We start from the raw sequence: 16992 nt of genomic DNA, 5'->3' as shown, positions 1-16992 counted from the left end.
AATGGATGATTACAAATTTTAACTAACAGATCAGAAATTTCATTTTTTAGTTCCTTCAGTACCCTAGGAGGCATACCATCTGATCCAGGTGATTTGCTACTCTTTAGTTTGTCAATCTGGCCTACTACATCTTCCAGGTTCACAGTGATTTGGTTCAGTTCGTCTGACTCATCACCCTTGAAAACCATCTCTGGAACTGGTATCTCCCCAACATCCTCATTAGTCAACAAGGAAGCAAAGAATGTATTTAGTCTTTCTGCAATGGCCTTATCTTCCCTAAGAGCCCCTTTAACTCCTCAGTCATCTAACTGTCCAACCGACTTCCTCTGAGGTTTGTTGCTTCGGATATATTTTTAAAAGTATTTATTATGAGTTTTTGTCTCTAAGGCCAACTTCATTTCAAATTCTCTCTTCGCCTGTCTTAAAGTGGAAAACATTAATTTGACAATGATTTGCTTTTTCCTATTTTCTTCAGATGAATTCTTCTTCCAATTTTTGAAGGATTTTTTTTGGCTAAAACAGCCTTTTTCACCTCACCTTTTAACCATGCCAGTAATTGTTTTGCCTTCTTTCCACCTTTAATGCGTGGAATACATCTAGACTGCGCATCTAGGATTGTATTTTTAAACAATGTCCATGCCTGTTGAACACTTAACCTTTGCAGCTGCACTTTTCAGTTTTTTTCTATTTTACTCATTTTATCAGTTTCCCTTTTGTAAATTTAGTGTTAAGAGCTGTAGATTTACTTATGTGTCCCTCTTTCAGTTATTAGTTTAAATTTGATCATGTTATGATCACTAATGCCAAGTGGCCCTACCACCATTACCTCTCTCACGAAATCCTGCATTCCACTAAGAATTAAATTTAAAATAGCACGCTCTCATTTGTTCCTGAACCAATTGCTCCATGAAGCAGTCATTTATTACATCCAGGAACTTTGTCTCTAGCAATTCCTGATGTTACATTTACCCAGTCAATATTGGGGTAATTGAAATCTCCCATTATCATTGCACTGCCAAATTGGTTAGCTTCCCTGATTTGTCTTAGCATTTCATCATCTGTCTGACCATTTTGTCCAGGTGGACGGTAGTATATTCCTTCTGTCTGAGGGGGGTCACCCATTGATTGCATCAGTAGCTCACATGTGGACTCTTGGAGCCATTGACGATGAGATCTCCTCGCCATGTGTGTGTGTGTGTGTGTGGGGGGGGGGGGGGGGGGGGGGAGGGACAGAACAGGAAAAGCCAGTCTGTCTCTTGAGACCCTACCAATGCCAGATGGACTGCTCTCTTGATGCCAATGCATCACTAGCATCCAGTGCACCTCTGTGGTCCTTCGATGTCTATACCAAACTTCCAATGCCCAAAATGCTTATTCATTAGCTCTAGCTGTGACCGTCATCCCTTAGATGTAATGGTCAATCATAGATGATCCCAGGCACAGGATACATCTAGCCTGGGAATCTATAATTAGATATAATCCTTGTGCACTGAGGGCATCACTGGATGTGGCTGATCAGAAAATACAGGAGGGAAAACTCGATAGCTGTAGGCATCGATCATCTATCAGGGACAGATGGTGCACTAAGATGAACAAAAACAGAAAAGCCTACCTAGGGAACTACAAGCAGACAAAACAAGAGTATAGGCCCTAAGATGAATGATTGTGGAACAAACTACTCCTGAGAGAGAACAGGAGAAACAGGAGACTGAGGAACTGCAATTAGTGAGATCAGCAGAAAAGAAACTGGAGGAGCCCTTGTGTGGACACACACACAGGCAACGTTGCAAATACTGATGATTGGAGAAAGCTTAAATGTATAAAACCTCAAAAGTAATGACTGGGACAGGGTCAATGTGGCTACAAAGACTTGTCTCACTAGTATACACACTGCATCTCAGTATTAGTAATTGTATATTTAAAACTGTACCTAGGTTTTGTTTTTTTTTACTGCTGCTGCGCACAGAGTACTAACATTAATCCACTAAGAAAATGCACAGCAGTACCCATATTGCAAGTAAAACATTCGGCTGTGATTCAGTACTACAACATCTCAACCTCTCTTTGCCTCCAAAAATCTGCTTTCAGAAAGCAGAAGACAGTTCTAATGTGGAATAAAATTGTAAGCTCATGTTCCATACTATCATTATCATTCAGATAAACAATTGGGACCTGGAAAAAAAAACCAATCCATTTAAAAAAAAACTGAAAGAAACTGCCCTTGCCCCCCTTCCCCTCATTTATCAAGTTCAACTGTTTGCCAGTTTTAATCCAAGGGAAAAAAAGATTCAACACTTGGATGATTAGTTCTCTTGTTTATATTATATTTCATTTCAGCCATTGTTCGTTTTGCAGACAGTATAGTACATACAGAATGTGGTCCAAGGGGACAAGAACATTATGTATTCACAAAAGAAAAATATGAAGGCTACTTCCATTCACACTTACACTGTATATCAAAGAAAGGGAAGAAGAGATTCTGTTTTTTACTAGATTTTCTTTCCTACTTGTGGAATCTTCTTAAATGCAACAAAGCCTAAGTGTACACACAGATTTATTCAGATACTGCTTTGACAACCTTAGACAAAGTACATTTATTGCGCACAATATGGATACCAAGTCATAATTTTGCAGTCAATGGCTTTAGATTTAATTTAGAAATCTAATAAACACAATTTACTATTTCAAATGCCTAATTAAAATGTAAATACAATAGTATATTCCTAACTTAATACAAGACTTTTTCAGTCCCTTTTTCGCTGTCAGGCTTTTAGGACATACACATTACAGGTGCTTGTAAAACTGCTATTCTAAACAGTTGGTTATCATGAAAACAGAACAAAAATTGATTAGTGTGCATCTTTTCCTGAAACGTTCACTTGCTTTGATTCAAATAATAGGGCTGGCCCATCTTGTTCCGCCAGTTTCTGATGATACGGCTGAGTCTCTTACTTCAATCTGCATCTTTAGACTGCTGCACTACAACTGTAAAAAGGAGTCAGCCATTCCCGTTCTAGCAAACCTGGCAGGATTCCTTTAAATGGAATCTACCGCTGCCAGTCTATGCAGCCATTGTTATCTATTATAGGAGAAAAGTTCATTGTTAAATAACTTCAAATATGAAAATGTGTCCTCTAATCACTTATTTTAGTCATACCCATTTTTAATAACAAAAAAAGGTAAACTTGGGCAACCCAAGGGCAAAAGAGCAATCAGCAGGATGATTTGGAAGTTCCCCAGCTACACAATGCCAAACCACCAGATACCCTATGCAAGTGTGATGTGCTGTATGCATACGGAAAGCCTTCAGCTGATCTAACTCTGCACGGAGGTTCATACATACAATTTCAAACAGGGGGCTTTACTTATATTCATCTCTGTTTTTCTTGCAGCCTAGTTTTTGTCCTCCACATAATTTTTATTCAGCAGGTGTAAAAGAAAAGTACACTTTTTAGCACATTTCTAACCGGATTCTATGTTTGGAATTGAAAATAATTTTTTTTTTAAGCATGAGGCAGACACCTTAAACTACTAAATGTATTAATGGGAATAAGGACATGAAAGGAAAAGCAGGTGTCCAAGGAACTCAGAAGACAACTGAATGTAAAAGATGACAGGCCCAGTTTATAAGACTTTTCTTCCCATGCTGAGAATACAGGAAAAAAAGATCAGATTAGACTCCATGTCTTAATTTTATCTAAGAACTATGTAACTGAAATAATGTCATTTAAGATGTACTCACTAGAAGAAAGAAGGGGTGGGGAATATGATTTCAAAATTTTTTAATACTTGACAAGCTTCAATAAAAGTATAAGGTGGTGATATTTTCATAGAAAATAAATTTGAGGGACAAGGGGGTTTTGCTATGAAGTTGCAGGGAGGAAGGTACAAAAGAAACACAAGGGCATACTTCTTTACTAAGAGGGTAGTGAATGGTTGTAACAGACTATAGGCAGAGGCAGTATCACTTGAAACTGTAAAAGAATCTAAATGAGCTTCAGACAGACTCATAGCACAAGTGGTAAGGGCAGGCCGGGGGGTAACAAGGAGACTGAACGTAAAGAGGGGACTTCAGTGTTTTCTCAGCCATATAAACTTTTAGAGGGTAAAAAAGGGGAAAATACATTCCCCAATGGGAATTCAGTAGAGGTACAACTGCCTCAGACCACGTTAAGCTTGACATCAGCAGTACAGCTGCATTAGGCTGCCACAATTACAGCCCTAGCAATACTGGGATAACCTGCACAATAATAACAGCAGTATGATAGGACTGCATTAGGTTTCTGAGGAGGCTGGTGAACATGCACAGATCAGCAATTACAATGAGGCCCAGGTAACCTGCAAAAAGTAACTGTTACAACCCTAACTGCAGAGTAGAGCTGCATCAGCTTTCCTAGAAGGCTGAGATAACTTGCATGGAGCAACAAGCTAAACATTTATGAGTGGCAGTGGGGGGTGGGGGGTTGATTTTCTTGAATACCCCACTCACAAATCTTGACTGTTGCATGAATGGTTGTGTTGTGAAATTTAGTGGTGGGACATGAAAGAGGGCCTGGATGTTTGATTAAGTACTGGTTTTGTAAAAAAAAAAAAAAAACCCAAAAAAAAAATGCAGAGAAGATGACAACAATGCCGGAAATAGCCTACCAGCAGAGGAAGTGGAAGCCAACACTAACAGAATTTGAGAATTTGGACAGACTTGGGGCAGATATGGAAGGCAGTGGTCAAACAGAATTGAGAGACGGGAGTTAAAGATGGGGGTGGGTGGGAGAAGGGGCCAAGAGAAGCTAAAGTTAGTTGAAGCATGATAATTTATATAATCATATACTCAAAATGATAGAAAACCAGGAAGGAGAATCTAAACCCAGTAGAATGCATGGACCATCCAGTCTTTAGATGCTGTCATTTACCATGTTACTATGTTAACAGAGCCGCCAAGGAGTCAGAATTGAAATTTCCAAGTCCGAACAGATTTCTTTACATTGGAAATGTTACTGTTCAGAAGGAAAATGGTACATTACAGGGAAAGATCAGGATAACCTGTTGCAGCTAATCACTTTATATTGGAGAAATTTCTTACCTGATAATTTTGTTTTCCTTAGTGTAGATAGATGGACTCAGAACCAATGGGTTATATGCTCCCCTGCTAGCAGATGGAGATGGAATCAGGTTTCAAAGCTGACGACACCCTAGATAAACCCATGCAGTGACCTTAGCCCTTCAGTATTCTCTTCAAAAGCCATTGTGGACATACTATTGAAAACTTTATTAAAATTTGATTAAAAACGGATAACTGTAACTTGTACTCAACCAAACAAATGCTGAATCCCAGCAACATTACAGATGCCCTGATCTAGGGATTGGGCGACAGCTTAACCATAACCTCTTGGAATCGATATTCATTTCAGGGATGATTCCTTGACACAGTTCTTGGGCAGCTATGGGCGGGATGCTGAGTCCTTCTGTCTACACTAAGGAAAACAAAATTATCAGGTAAGTAATTTCTCCATTTCCTAGCATGTAGCCAGATAGACTCAGGACCAATGGGATGTACAAAAGCTTCTCCCGATCGGGGCGGGAGGCTGCTCGCAGTCCGGTTAGCACCGCCCTTGCAAAGGTTGTGTCCTCTCGGGCCTGAACATTCAGGCAATAGAACCAGGAGAAGGTGTGTAAGGAGGACCACGTCGCCGCTTGGCAAATGTTGACGGGAGACAGCAATCTAGTTTCCGCCCAGGATAATGCCTGAACCCTAGTGGAATGGTTTAACCGGAAAGGGTAATTAATGGCTTCTCTGCCTCTATATTAGCTCCCGTCACCATCTCCTTGATCCAGTGAGCTATGGTAGCCTGCGAAGCTGGTTTGCCCTGTCTCCTTCTACCGTGAAGAACAAATGAACGATCCGTGTTGTGCACCAGTTCTGAAACTTTCAGATACTGCACCCAAAAGCCTACTGATGTTTAAATGGCGGAGGAGGCGGTATTCTTCCATGTCCTTGCGCCTATCTAGGGATGGCAATGAAATGGACTGATTCAAATGAAACCCCAAGACTACCTTGGGCAAGAAGGATGGAACGGTATGAAGCTGCAACTCTCCTGGAGTGATCCGGAGGAATGGTTCCCGACAAGATGATGCCTATAGTTCAGAGATGCGACAAGCCAAGCATATCTCCACCAGGAACACAGTTTTCAGGGTTAAAAAGCGCAAGGAAAGACTGCACAGTGGACAAAAGGAGGGCCTTACCAAAAACTGCAAAACTAGATTAAAATTCCACAAGGGAACTGGCCACCATAGGGGTGGCCAGAGGTGTTTTACCCTTTCAGAAAATGGGTCATGTCCAGATTTGCCGACAGACGGATTCCGTTCACCTCGCCCCTGAAACAGGAGAAAGCCACTACTTAGACCTTCAAGGAGTTAAGGGCCAACCCTTTATTCGAGCCATCCCTTAAAAATTCCAGAAACAGAGGGATTTTAGTTGTCCAAGGGGCAACACCGCGTTCCTCACACTAGGCCTCATATACTCTCCAGACCCACACATCTGATAAGGACGCAGAGAACTTCCGCGTGTGGAGCAAGGTGGTAATTACTGCCACCGAATATCCACCCTTCATCAGGCAAGCCCTTTCAAGGGCCAAACCATAAGACAGCATAGAGTCAGATCCTCGTGAAGAACTTGCCCTTGCTGGAGCCTCTGCATGTCTGCATACCATGGATGCCTGGGTCAATCCGAGGCTACTAGTAGGACTAATCCCGTGGTGCTCGATCCTGCGAATGACTCTGCCCAGCAGGGGCCATGGAGGGAAGGCATATGGTAAGTCCTCTTCTGGCCAGTCTGAACTAGGGCGTCAATCCCCAGGGAACATTGATCTCTTCTGAGACTGAAAAATCGGGGAACCTTCACATTGTAAAATGCGGCCAGCAGGTCGATTGGCGGCCCAAGCGATCTACCACTAGCTGAAAGGCTTTGACCGACAATGCCCATTCTCCTGGATCCAGACTCTTCCTGCTTAGAAAGTCTGCTCTGTTTTTTCCTGCGATGTGGGAGGCCAAGATCATCTATAGATATATCTCTGACCATTCCATAAGGAGATTTATCTCCAGTGACACTTGTTGGCTCTTGGGTTCCCCCGGCAGTTGATGTAGGCTTCCGTTGTTGCGTTGTCCAACATTAAGAGGACAGCCTGGTCCTGAAGTCTGTGGCTAGACTGTAGACACGCCAATCTGACTGCCCGAACTTTCAGGCAGTTTATGCTCCAGAGCAATGCTTTCTTGGTCCAACGCTCCTGGGCCTTCAGTTCCTGACATTGAGCTCCCCAACCCCGGAGGCTCGCATCTGTCATGAGGACCAGCCAGTTTGGCGGGAACAAGCTTACACCCTTGCCCAGGTTAGCTTCCTGTAGCCCCCACTGGAGCCGAGAACATACCTCTATCAATAGATGGAGGGAAATCGAATAGTCTTGAGACAGCTGGTTCCAACGTGACAGCAGAGAGTGTTGAGGTGGTCACATGTGTGCCCTCACCTGTGGTACTACCTCCAGGGTTTACGCCATCAAACCGAGGACCTGAAGATAGCTCCACACCTTGGGGCATATCGCGTTCGTCAACCGATGCACTTGGGATATCAACTTCCTTATAGGCAAGGGCGGGAGGAAGACCTTGCCCTGCTTGGGGTTGAACTGGACTCCCAAATTTTCCAAGTACTGGGAGGGCTTGAGATTGCTTTTGTCCATGTTTACGACCCAACCAAGCTCCTGAAGCAGGGACGTCACCCTGCTGGTCACCTGGAGACTCTTTTCCAATAACTTTGCCCTTACCAACCAGTCGTCCAAGTACAGGTGCACCAGGATTCCCTCTTTCCTCAGTTCCACTGCTACGACCTCCATAATCTTGGAAAATGTTCTGAGGGCAGTGGCCAGGCCAAAGAGTAGTGCCTGGAACTGATAATGGTGGCCCTGTACTGCAAAGCATAGGAAACGCTGATGTTCTTGCCAGATTGGAATATGAAGGTAGGCATCAGAAAAGTCCAGGGAGGTTAAGAACTCTCCCAGTTGTGCGGCCATCATCATGGAGCGCAGAATTTTCATGCAAAAATTAAATTACTCATAGATGCCGGTTGACACTCTTGAGGTCCAGGATAGGACGAAAGGAACCCTCCTTCTTGGGTACAATGAAATAGTGCCCCGTATTTTCCTGGGGCGCAGGTGTACTGGAATTATAGCCCTCAATTTGAGAAGCCATATCAAAGTAGACTCTACTGCCTGCTTCTTGTGCTGGGAGTGGTAAGGAGACATCATGAATTTTTCCGACGTGATCTCGACCCATGACTGGTAGAAAAGGGATAGTCTACCCCTATCTCCTCGTTCCGTGGATGGGCCGGCAAAGCTTTATTGGAGAGTTTGGGCCGAACCTGCCCTTCTCTTGGGCTGTTAGCTCCAAAAGGACTAAGACCTCCCCTAGGACAGAGACCTCTGAAATGTCAAGTTTCTGTAGGGCTGAAAGCTTTGGGAACCCCTGGGTCAACCCCTCATAGGTGAGGGGTGCTCTAACTGCTTCCTCTTATCTTCTGGTAGCTGGGGGACTTGAGATTCACCCCACTTGCTGGCCAGCTTTTCCAATTCGCTTCCAAAGAGGAGCGATCCCTTAAAGGGCATCTTTGGGAGGTTTGCCTTAGAGGTTGCTTCTGCTGACCAATTTTGCAGCCATAGCTGTCTTTTGGCCGCTATCACTGAGGCCAATCCTCTGGCCGAGGGACGGACAAGGTCAGAGCCTGTATCAGCTAAAATGGCAGCAGCAAGCTCCATCGCTTCTCTGGAATATGCCCCTGAGTCATCCACTCTCTAGAGAGGAGCAGGCACGAGCGAGCCACCAGGGCACAACAGGAAGCAATCTGTAAGGTCATTGCTGTCATGTCAAAGGTTTGCTTAAGGATGGACTCCATCTGCCTATCATGCGCATCCTTTAAGGCCACTCTTCCCTCCACTGGGATAGTTGTTCGCTTCGAAACATGCAGACCAGCGTATCCACTTTTGGAAAGTGCAGGCGTTCTCTCGCCGCCGGATACAGTGGGTATAGAGCTTCTAATGCTAGACCACCTTTAAAACTCACTTCAGGAGCATCCCATTCCAGGTCAATCAACTCATGGATGGCTTCCAGTACCAGAAAATAGCAAGAGGCTTTCTGTAGAGATACCAGAATGGGATTCTTCTTTGGTTCCGTCATGGAGTCTGCCCCAGGAACTCCTAGCATCTTCAGGGTCTGAGAAACCAGGGTCGGTAATTCAACTCTATGGAAAAAATGATATGCTTCTAAACCCAAAGGGATTTCTCCATCTTCTAAGGAATCTGGATCCCCTTCTTTGTCCGTGCTATCCAGAATCCTGCCAAGGAAACCATTGGAAGGGCGAGGCATGTCTCAAAGTCTGCCAATAGGACTGGGAGAGAGAGGCCTTATCGGCTGTGGTTCCATCTGGACAGGGGCAAGTAAAGCAGACTGTGCCTGTACGAAGGCTTGAAGGCCTTGAAAAAATTCCACCCAAGAGAAGGCAGCCGAGTCCATATCTAGCCCAGGAAGTACTGGAATAGGTGCCACTGAATTTCCGTCTCCCGCGGAAGACCCAGCCCCGGGATTACTCAGATCAGGGGTACTTCTGGTTAAGGTTGTGGTTGACATCCTCAGAATGGGAGGAGCCAGGCTTGGTAAAGTCTGGGGAGGCCAACTCTCCCTGGGCCTCCTCACAGTGCTGACGTAAGTAAGAATCCAGGTCAGACTGTGTAGCCCTAATATGACAAGCAGCACAGAGAGAATGGCACACGTTGCTTTGCTGCTGGAGCCATTAGAGATGGCAGCTGCGTACTCAGCCAGCTCACGCTTAAAGACTTTTGTGCGCACAGATTTCGGGCACTTAAGTGGGCCACGGCGAGGTGCATGCCCAGCTTGTGCGATGGGAACGCTGCGCCTATTTAGTTGAACATGTATGAATGTGCACAAAGCTGTGCGCCTACGAATCGGGAATGATGTCGGTATGGTGCGCCGAGCAAGGAGACCGGAGGAAGTCTTACCGAAACCCCTCCAACATCTCTGATCGAGAAATCCTCTTCTTTTTTTTCTTTTTTATTTACCTGGGCTCAGCGCTTACTGGCTGAGTACAGAGACGGTCTCTGGCTGCAAGGGAAGAGAGCTTTGGCCATCACCGCCGAGCTCTGCTTCCTGGAACCGGCTACCAGACCAAGGCACACCTCTGAGGGATCTTGGAAATCACCTCAGGAATTCTCAACGGGGAGAGACCTTAAGGTATCACTGAAGGAAAGCAGGGCTCAATCTTTCTCCAATTTAAAAGTAGAATTTCTTCTTCTAAAGGGTACAGCGATCCCGATAGGGAAAGCACGTCCACATCTGCTAGGAGTCAGAGAGATACTGAAAGGCTGATGTCACTGCAGGGGTGTATGTAGGGTGACGTCAGCTTTGAAACCTGACTCCACCTCCATCTGCTAGCAGGTGAGCATATAACCCATTGGTCCTGAGTCCATCTGGCTACACGCTAGGAAAATATGATTTTTCAAGATTATTTTATGCTGTGGCACAGAACAGAAAAAAAGAAAATCTTTCAACAGACAATTCAAATAATTTCATTGGCCAACACACAATCGTACAATAAATTTGTTCTCAAAAACATTCCCTTTACTGGCCAGCTCTGATTTTTCCAGTGAACCGTATATACCCTTAACAGGCAGCCACAAAAAATGTTTTTAAATTAAATTAAGCCCAAACTGAAGAGGGTAAAATCAAGTGTAAGATTTCATCTTTGCTTCTATGCATCACACAGCTTTCAAGTCAATTCATGCCTTTTGAGTTAGCATGCATGTCTCAGGTGGATGAGATCTGCCTGCTAGAAAAGGCTGAATCGTCCCATCTGTGAGCAAGGTACATACCAGCCCCTAAAAGGTATACTTAGCCCTTTATTAAGTAACCTGTGGTCTGACACAATCCTTTCCAGCAACTGCTTTCATTTATCACCCATTATCATGCATCCTAAAGTTTAAGTCTGCATATAAATGGTGACCGAAAAGACCCCAGGTACAAGTGTCCATCGTACTCGTGCGCTTCACTGACGTATGCCACCACTTCTCCATTAGGATCGTGGAAGCTTCTTCTGTAGGATCCACTTTCACTGAGCTCCAAAACCAGGCTGTACTTGGGTACAAACTTCATTACTGTATCTTGACTGAGCAACTAAAGGTGGAAAACAAAAATAATGTGTATTACATATTAAATAAAATAATTTACAGAGATATTTACAATAGCTGTTCCCACCCTGTGGCAAGTCTGACAAAAGGGGTGGCCAACTCCAGTCCTGAAGAGCCACAAATGGGCCTGGTTTTCAGGATATTTATGAAGAATATGAGAGATTTGCCTGCAATGGATGTGTGCATGCAAGTCTCACATGTATTACTTGCAGATATCCTGAATGTGGCACTCAAGGACTGGAGCTGGCCACCCCTGAACTACAGCAACAAGGTGTGAAGGGGTTATTCTATCCAGGATTGTTTGCTGAATAACCCAGAGCTTCACAAAGTGATGCGATAACACAATTTCAAATATTCTGAAGCAGGCACATCTTGCTGTATAAAAGGGTTGCCTCAAGTAGGATGAAAGTGAGCAGTTCTGTTATCCTTATCTTGCAAGGCTCAAAAATAAAACATGATCTGCTATAAAGCATTTATGATTTTCTCAATTATATGTTTTTATTGGAATTCCAAAGTTTTCTCAGGCTGAGAATTTAAAAAATGTATTGTTTATTTGAATATTACTTTCTTTACTACAGAAGCAGAAAAGCAAAAACCAAAAACTAACTAGATAAAAATAGAATACAATACAATAAACTGGAGACAACAGATAAAGTTGATGCTTTCAACTATATATGAAGGTTAGCACTGCCAGAAACTAAATATAATGTAGCCTACTTGTTATACACTGCCCACAGACAGTGGCAACTATTTTCCCTTTTATTATGTGTACTATTTGCCCTCAGGGCATACAAAACACTGTGTATGTTCGATTACAGCCAGACTGTTTTTTTGAACTTGAGAAGGATGGTAGCAGAGTTCAGGGTGAGGGGTATTCCATTACGGTCTGGCTTTTTTTTTTTTTTTTTTTAAATGTGAGAGGGAGCATCAGGAAACTCTTAACATGGTTTTACGGGTAATGACATGCAAAATGACCATCGAGCAAAAAAAAAAAAAAAAAAAAGCAGTTTAGCATGCTATTTTTACTCCTGGTCTATCTGCGTGTCAACTTTCTGCAACCCGTGGGGGACTGCATTTTTTTTTTTTTTTTTAAGGTGCATGCTAAATGAAACCTGTGCTAAAATTTAAATCCAATTGGAGCATGGGTTTTATTACATTGGCCCTATAATGCGGCTTGATATAATTAATGCAAAAATATTTATAATGCAGACAAAGGTTGGCTCCCAATTTCTTCAGTGTTAAAATACATATCTTATTTCAATATTTTGTTCTTAGCAATAAAATCTTTATTTCCATGAAACCTTTAAGTCCGAGTTGCCTCAGAACAGCAGGTTTGCTATCTCAATATTATTTATGCACATGCTTTAAACTTTTTCCATTTTGCAGGGTCATTCTTTATTGTGCGATGTGCTGGTATCGCGGCGGTATTATTCAAATTAGGGGAAAAGGAGGAGTGTGGGTGGGGTTTAGCCAGAGTTATTTCCCGGCAGCGCTGCGGATGATATGTTTTTTACGTTATCACCGGCAGCACCGCGGGAAATAACTACACCTTTTCCCGTGGCGCTATGGGGGCGACAGTGTGCGTTGCACCTGCACCGCCGCAATGTGGCCGGCTGCCCACTTTCGGGCCCCCCCCCCGCCCCTTTTTTTTCCGCAACATCATTCTGCTATAAGTAAAGCAAAATGATGAATCTAGGGGCTAGTCTGTTATAATTTTATGAATGTTTTTTCCTAGTACTCTGCTTCAAACTCACTGTTGTGATGAAGTGGGTAATAATTTTTAATAAATTCAAATTCCAGGATCCAAACGATTGTACAGTATAAGATCACCGCATTTTTTAAAATCTATTACAGCAAAATATACCAACTCGATATAAAGCGGGTTCACTTATACGGACCAAATTATTGGACCTCATCACCAGCGTTATATCAGGTCTATAATGTATGTTTGAATTTAAATAAGAGTAGTTATAAATTTAGATGGTCTTGGAAAGCTCCTTATTTGTGTTCACCTTATTATAGAAATTACCTTAAAAATCAATCTTTTAAGCCAAGGTCTCTGAGATAAGAAATCCACCATGGAAAATCCAGGATTAAGTCGAACAGCTGCCATTGCTACCCAATATCCTCCAGAGCTACTCAGCCGAATGTTGTCTGGAAAGCCAGGCATATTTTCCACAAACATATCTGCTCCTCCTTTCCTTAATCCAGACACATAATACCTAGCCAGAAAAACACAGATAAAAAGGATGCAGGCAGTTACATACATTTCAGATAATTTTATTTTTCCATAAAAGAAACAGCTTTTCCCAAGTCAGGAGCTCTAGGTCAAGTGTGGGCAAACTATTTTGTGATGGGGCCACATTACAAGTTATTGAGCACAACGAGAGCCAGAGGGAGGGGTGGTGTAGGTCCTCGTCACAGCAATCAAAGCTCCACCACTTGCTGCAGGCATTTCAGTATCCAGCAGGCTTAAGCGCCATCATTTTTAGCACTCAGGGAGCCTCTTCAATCAGAAAAATCTTCAACCCAACAGGTACAAGGTATTTTTCCAGCTGGCAGAGTACCTAACCTCAGTCACAAATGCAGGACAAAGCAGGGATTGCAAACTCCAGTCCTTGTGTGCCACAAACAGGCCAGGTTTTCAGGATATCTACAAGGAATATGCAAGAGATAAATTTGCATACAATGGAAGTAGTGCATGCAAATCTTTTTCATACATATTCATTATAGATATCCTGAAAACCTGATCTGTTTGTGGCACTCTAGGACTGGAATCCCTGCCATAAAGTATAAATAGTAAGATGCAGTCAAAAAAGTGGACTGGAAATCATAAAAGTGAGACTCGTATGCAGTGCAATAAATGAAAAACAGAAATAGCAACAATCCTCTTAAAACAAGGTTAAGAAATATAACAATCATAACAGTGAGGAAACTATATTAATACAAAGCATATTACAAAACAGATTACAAATGGAAAACCTAATAATTAGGAATAAAGATAAAACAATCATTAAACATTTTCCCAAAATTAATCAAATATTTCAAAACAGCAGACATATCAAACACCCAATAATTAAAACTAATAAGGATAAAGCAAATGTTGCTTACCTGTAACAGGCGTTCTCACAGGACAGCAGGATGTTAGTCCTCACATATGGGTGACATCACAGGATGGAGCCCAATCATGGAACACTTGTCAAAGTTTCCAGAACTTTGACTGGCCTCTACTGGGCATGCCCAGCATGGCACTAACCTTGCAGCCAGCAGGGGTCCCCCTTCAGTTTTGTTTAAAAGCTACAGGTAGTGCCGAAAAATAAAATAAGAAAACGTTACGTACCCAACACTACAGGGTGGCGGGCGGGTTTCGTGAGGACTAACATCCTGCTGTCCTGTGAGAACACCTGTTATAGGTAAGCAACATTTACTTTCTCACAGGACAAGCAGGATGATAGTCTTCACATATGGGTGAGTACCGAGCTGAGGATGTCCGAGAAATGTACCAAATGTACCCAGGTGTGCAAGGCACTAGGACTGGAATACAAATTTAGCGAGGGCATCCTGAACCCTAATGGGCAGGTGGAAGGGTGTTGGTACGTCACGTGGTAAACAGGTTACGAAGGACAGACTGGCCGAAGATGGAATCTTGTCTTCCGGCTTTGTCCAAGCAATAGTGGGCTGCAAAGCTGTGGAGAGAACTCCAGGTGGCAGCCCTGCAAATATCAGGAAGCGGCACCGATCGAAGGTGTGCTACTGAAGTCGCCATGGCCCTCACAGAGTATGCTTTAACACGGTCTTGAAATGGAATGCCCGCTTGCTGATAGCAAAAGGATATGCAGTCCGCCCACCAGGAGGAGAGAGGCTGCCCTAATTTGTTAGGATGGAAAGAGACGAACAATTGAGTGCTTTTCCTGTTGGCAGCTGTACGGTCTAGGCAGAACGCTAGAGCCCGTTTGCAGTCAAGCGTATGCAGAGCCTGCTCTCCTGGATTGGAATGGGGCCTGGGAAAAAAGGTAGGTAGTATGATGGATTGATTTAGATGGAAATCCAAAACTACCTTGGGTAAGAGTTTAGGGTGGATGTGGAGTACTGCCCGGTCCTGCAGAGGTTTAGTGTAAGGTGGGTAGGTAACTAGGGCCTGTAATTCACTAACTCTGCAAGCTGAAGTGATTGCCAAAAGGAAAATCACTTTCCATGTGAGATATCGAAGGTCACAGGAGTGAAGAGGCTCGAATGGTGATTTCATGAGCCGACCCAAAACTAGATTAAGGTCCCAAGAACAGGCCGGAGTATGCAGTGGAGTCTTGAGGTGAAGCAAGCCCTTCAGAAAACGTGTTACAAGGGGTTGTACTGAGATAGGAACATCCCAGACACCTTTATGGAAGGCAGCTACCGCACTGACATGCATTCTGATGGAAGAAGTTTTTAGACCTGACTCTGATAAGTGCCAGAGATAGTTCAAAAACTTCGTGATTGGACAGGTAAAGGGGTCAAGGGACTGAGAAGAGCACCATGACTTAAACCTGTTCCATGAGTAAGATTTTCTTGTGGAAGGCTTCCGCGCAGCAATCAGGACATGGGAAACTGGTTCAGAAAGGTTAAGTGGCTGAAGGATTAACCTTTGAACATCCATGCCGTCAGGGACAAGGCTTGAAGATTGGGGTGGCATAGGCACCCGTCGTTTTGAGTGATCAGAAGCGGGTCCTTTCCCAGGGGAATGTGCCTGCGAATGGAGAGATCCTGAAGCATTGGAAACCACACTTGGCGTGGCCTGTGAGGTGCTATCAGGATCATGGTTCCCTTGTCCTGACGTAACTTCACGAGAGTCTTTGAGAGAAAAGGAAGCGGAGGGAATGCATAAAGTAGACCGGTTGCCAATGAGAGGGAAAATGCGTCTCTGGGCTGAGAGTGTTTGCTGCGAATGAGAGAGCAGAAGTTCTCTACTTTGCGATTTTGAGCAGATGCAAAGAGGTCTGAGAATATCCCCATTGTTAGAAGATGGAGCTTGTTACTGAGGGGTTGAGAGACCACTCGTGCGGTTGAAAGATGCGACTCAGCTTGTCTGCCAACACATTGTCCACTCCCGGCAACCAGGTAGCCCTGAGGTACATCGAATGGGAGAGAGCCTCTGCCCATATCTGTGCCGCTTCTTGACACAGAAGGAAGGAGCCCGTGCCTCCCTGTTTGTTGATGTACCACATGGCTACCTGGTTGTCTGTCTGGATCAGGATGACTTGATTTGAGAGGCGATCCTGAAATGCCCTGAGAGCATATCTGATTGCTCAAAGCTCCAGGAAATTTATTTGGTGTTTGGCTTCCTCTGGAGACCAAGATCCTTTGTCTGCAGATTGACCACATGGGCTCCCCATCCGAAGTTGGAAGCATCGGTGGTAAAAGTTATTTGAGGGTCTGGAGCCTGGAAGGGCAAGCCTTGGAGGAGATTGTTCTGATTTCTCCACCAGTCAAGAGACTGATGGCGTGAGTCGGTTACGTGGACAATGGTCGACAGAGGCTGAATGCTTTGAGTCCGTTGAGACCTTACAGTCCACTGCATGACTCTCATGGCCAAACGGGCCATTGGCGTGACCTGAACTGAGGACACCATGTGTCCCAGGAGGATGAGAAAGTGGCGTGCAGTCGCGGAGTGCTGGGACTGCAGCTGGTGTGCAAGAGACACAATAGTGAGAGCTCGCTGCCGAGGCAGAAAAGCCTTTGCCTGCAAGGTGTCCAAGTCTGCCCCAATGAATGACAA

The 16992-nt window shown here is 43.9% G+C and overlaps 1 protein-coding gene across 1 annotated transcript in view; it reads right to left on the bottom strand.

Moving 5' to 3' along the window:
- Positions 1-7927: 7927 nt before the first annotated feature.
- The window catches only part of APMAP (adipocyte plasma membrane associated protein), a 134685-nt gene continuing 125620 nt past the window's right edge, over positions 7928-16992 (bottom strand). Inside the window, exons 8-9 of the mRNA XM_029594506.1 lie at positions 13270-13462; positions 7928-11226 (exon numbers count right to left, since the gene is read on the bottom strand). Of these exons, the coding sequence (XP_029450366.1) occupies positions 11026-11226; positions 13270-13462 (394 nt within the window). The 3' untranslated portion in view covers positions 7928-11025. The remainder of the gene's footprint in view (positions 11227-13269; positions 13463-16992) is intronic.

Source organism: Rhinatrema bivittatum, chromosome 3 (assembly GCF_901001135.1).
Source record: "Rhinatrema bivittatum chromosome 3, aRhiBiv1.1, whole genome shotgun sequence".
Classification (NCBI taxonomy): Eukaryota; Metazoa; Chordata; class Amphibia; order Gymnophiona; family Rhinatrematidae; genus Rhinatrema; species Rhinatrema bivittatum.
Note: the sequence above shows the minus strand (reverse complement) of the source record. Positions and strands in the feature narration are given on the sequence as shown.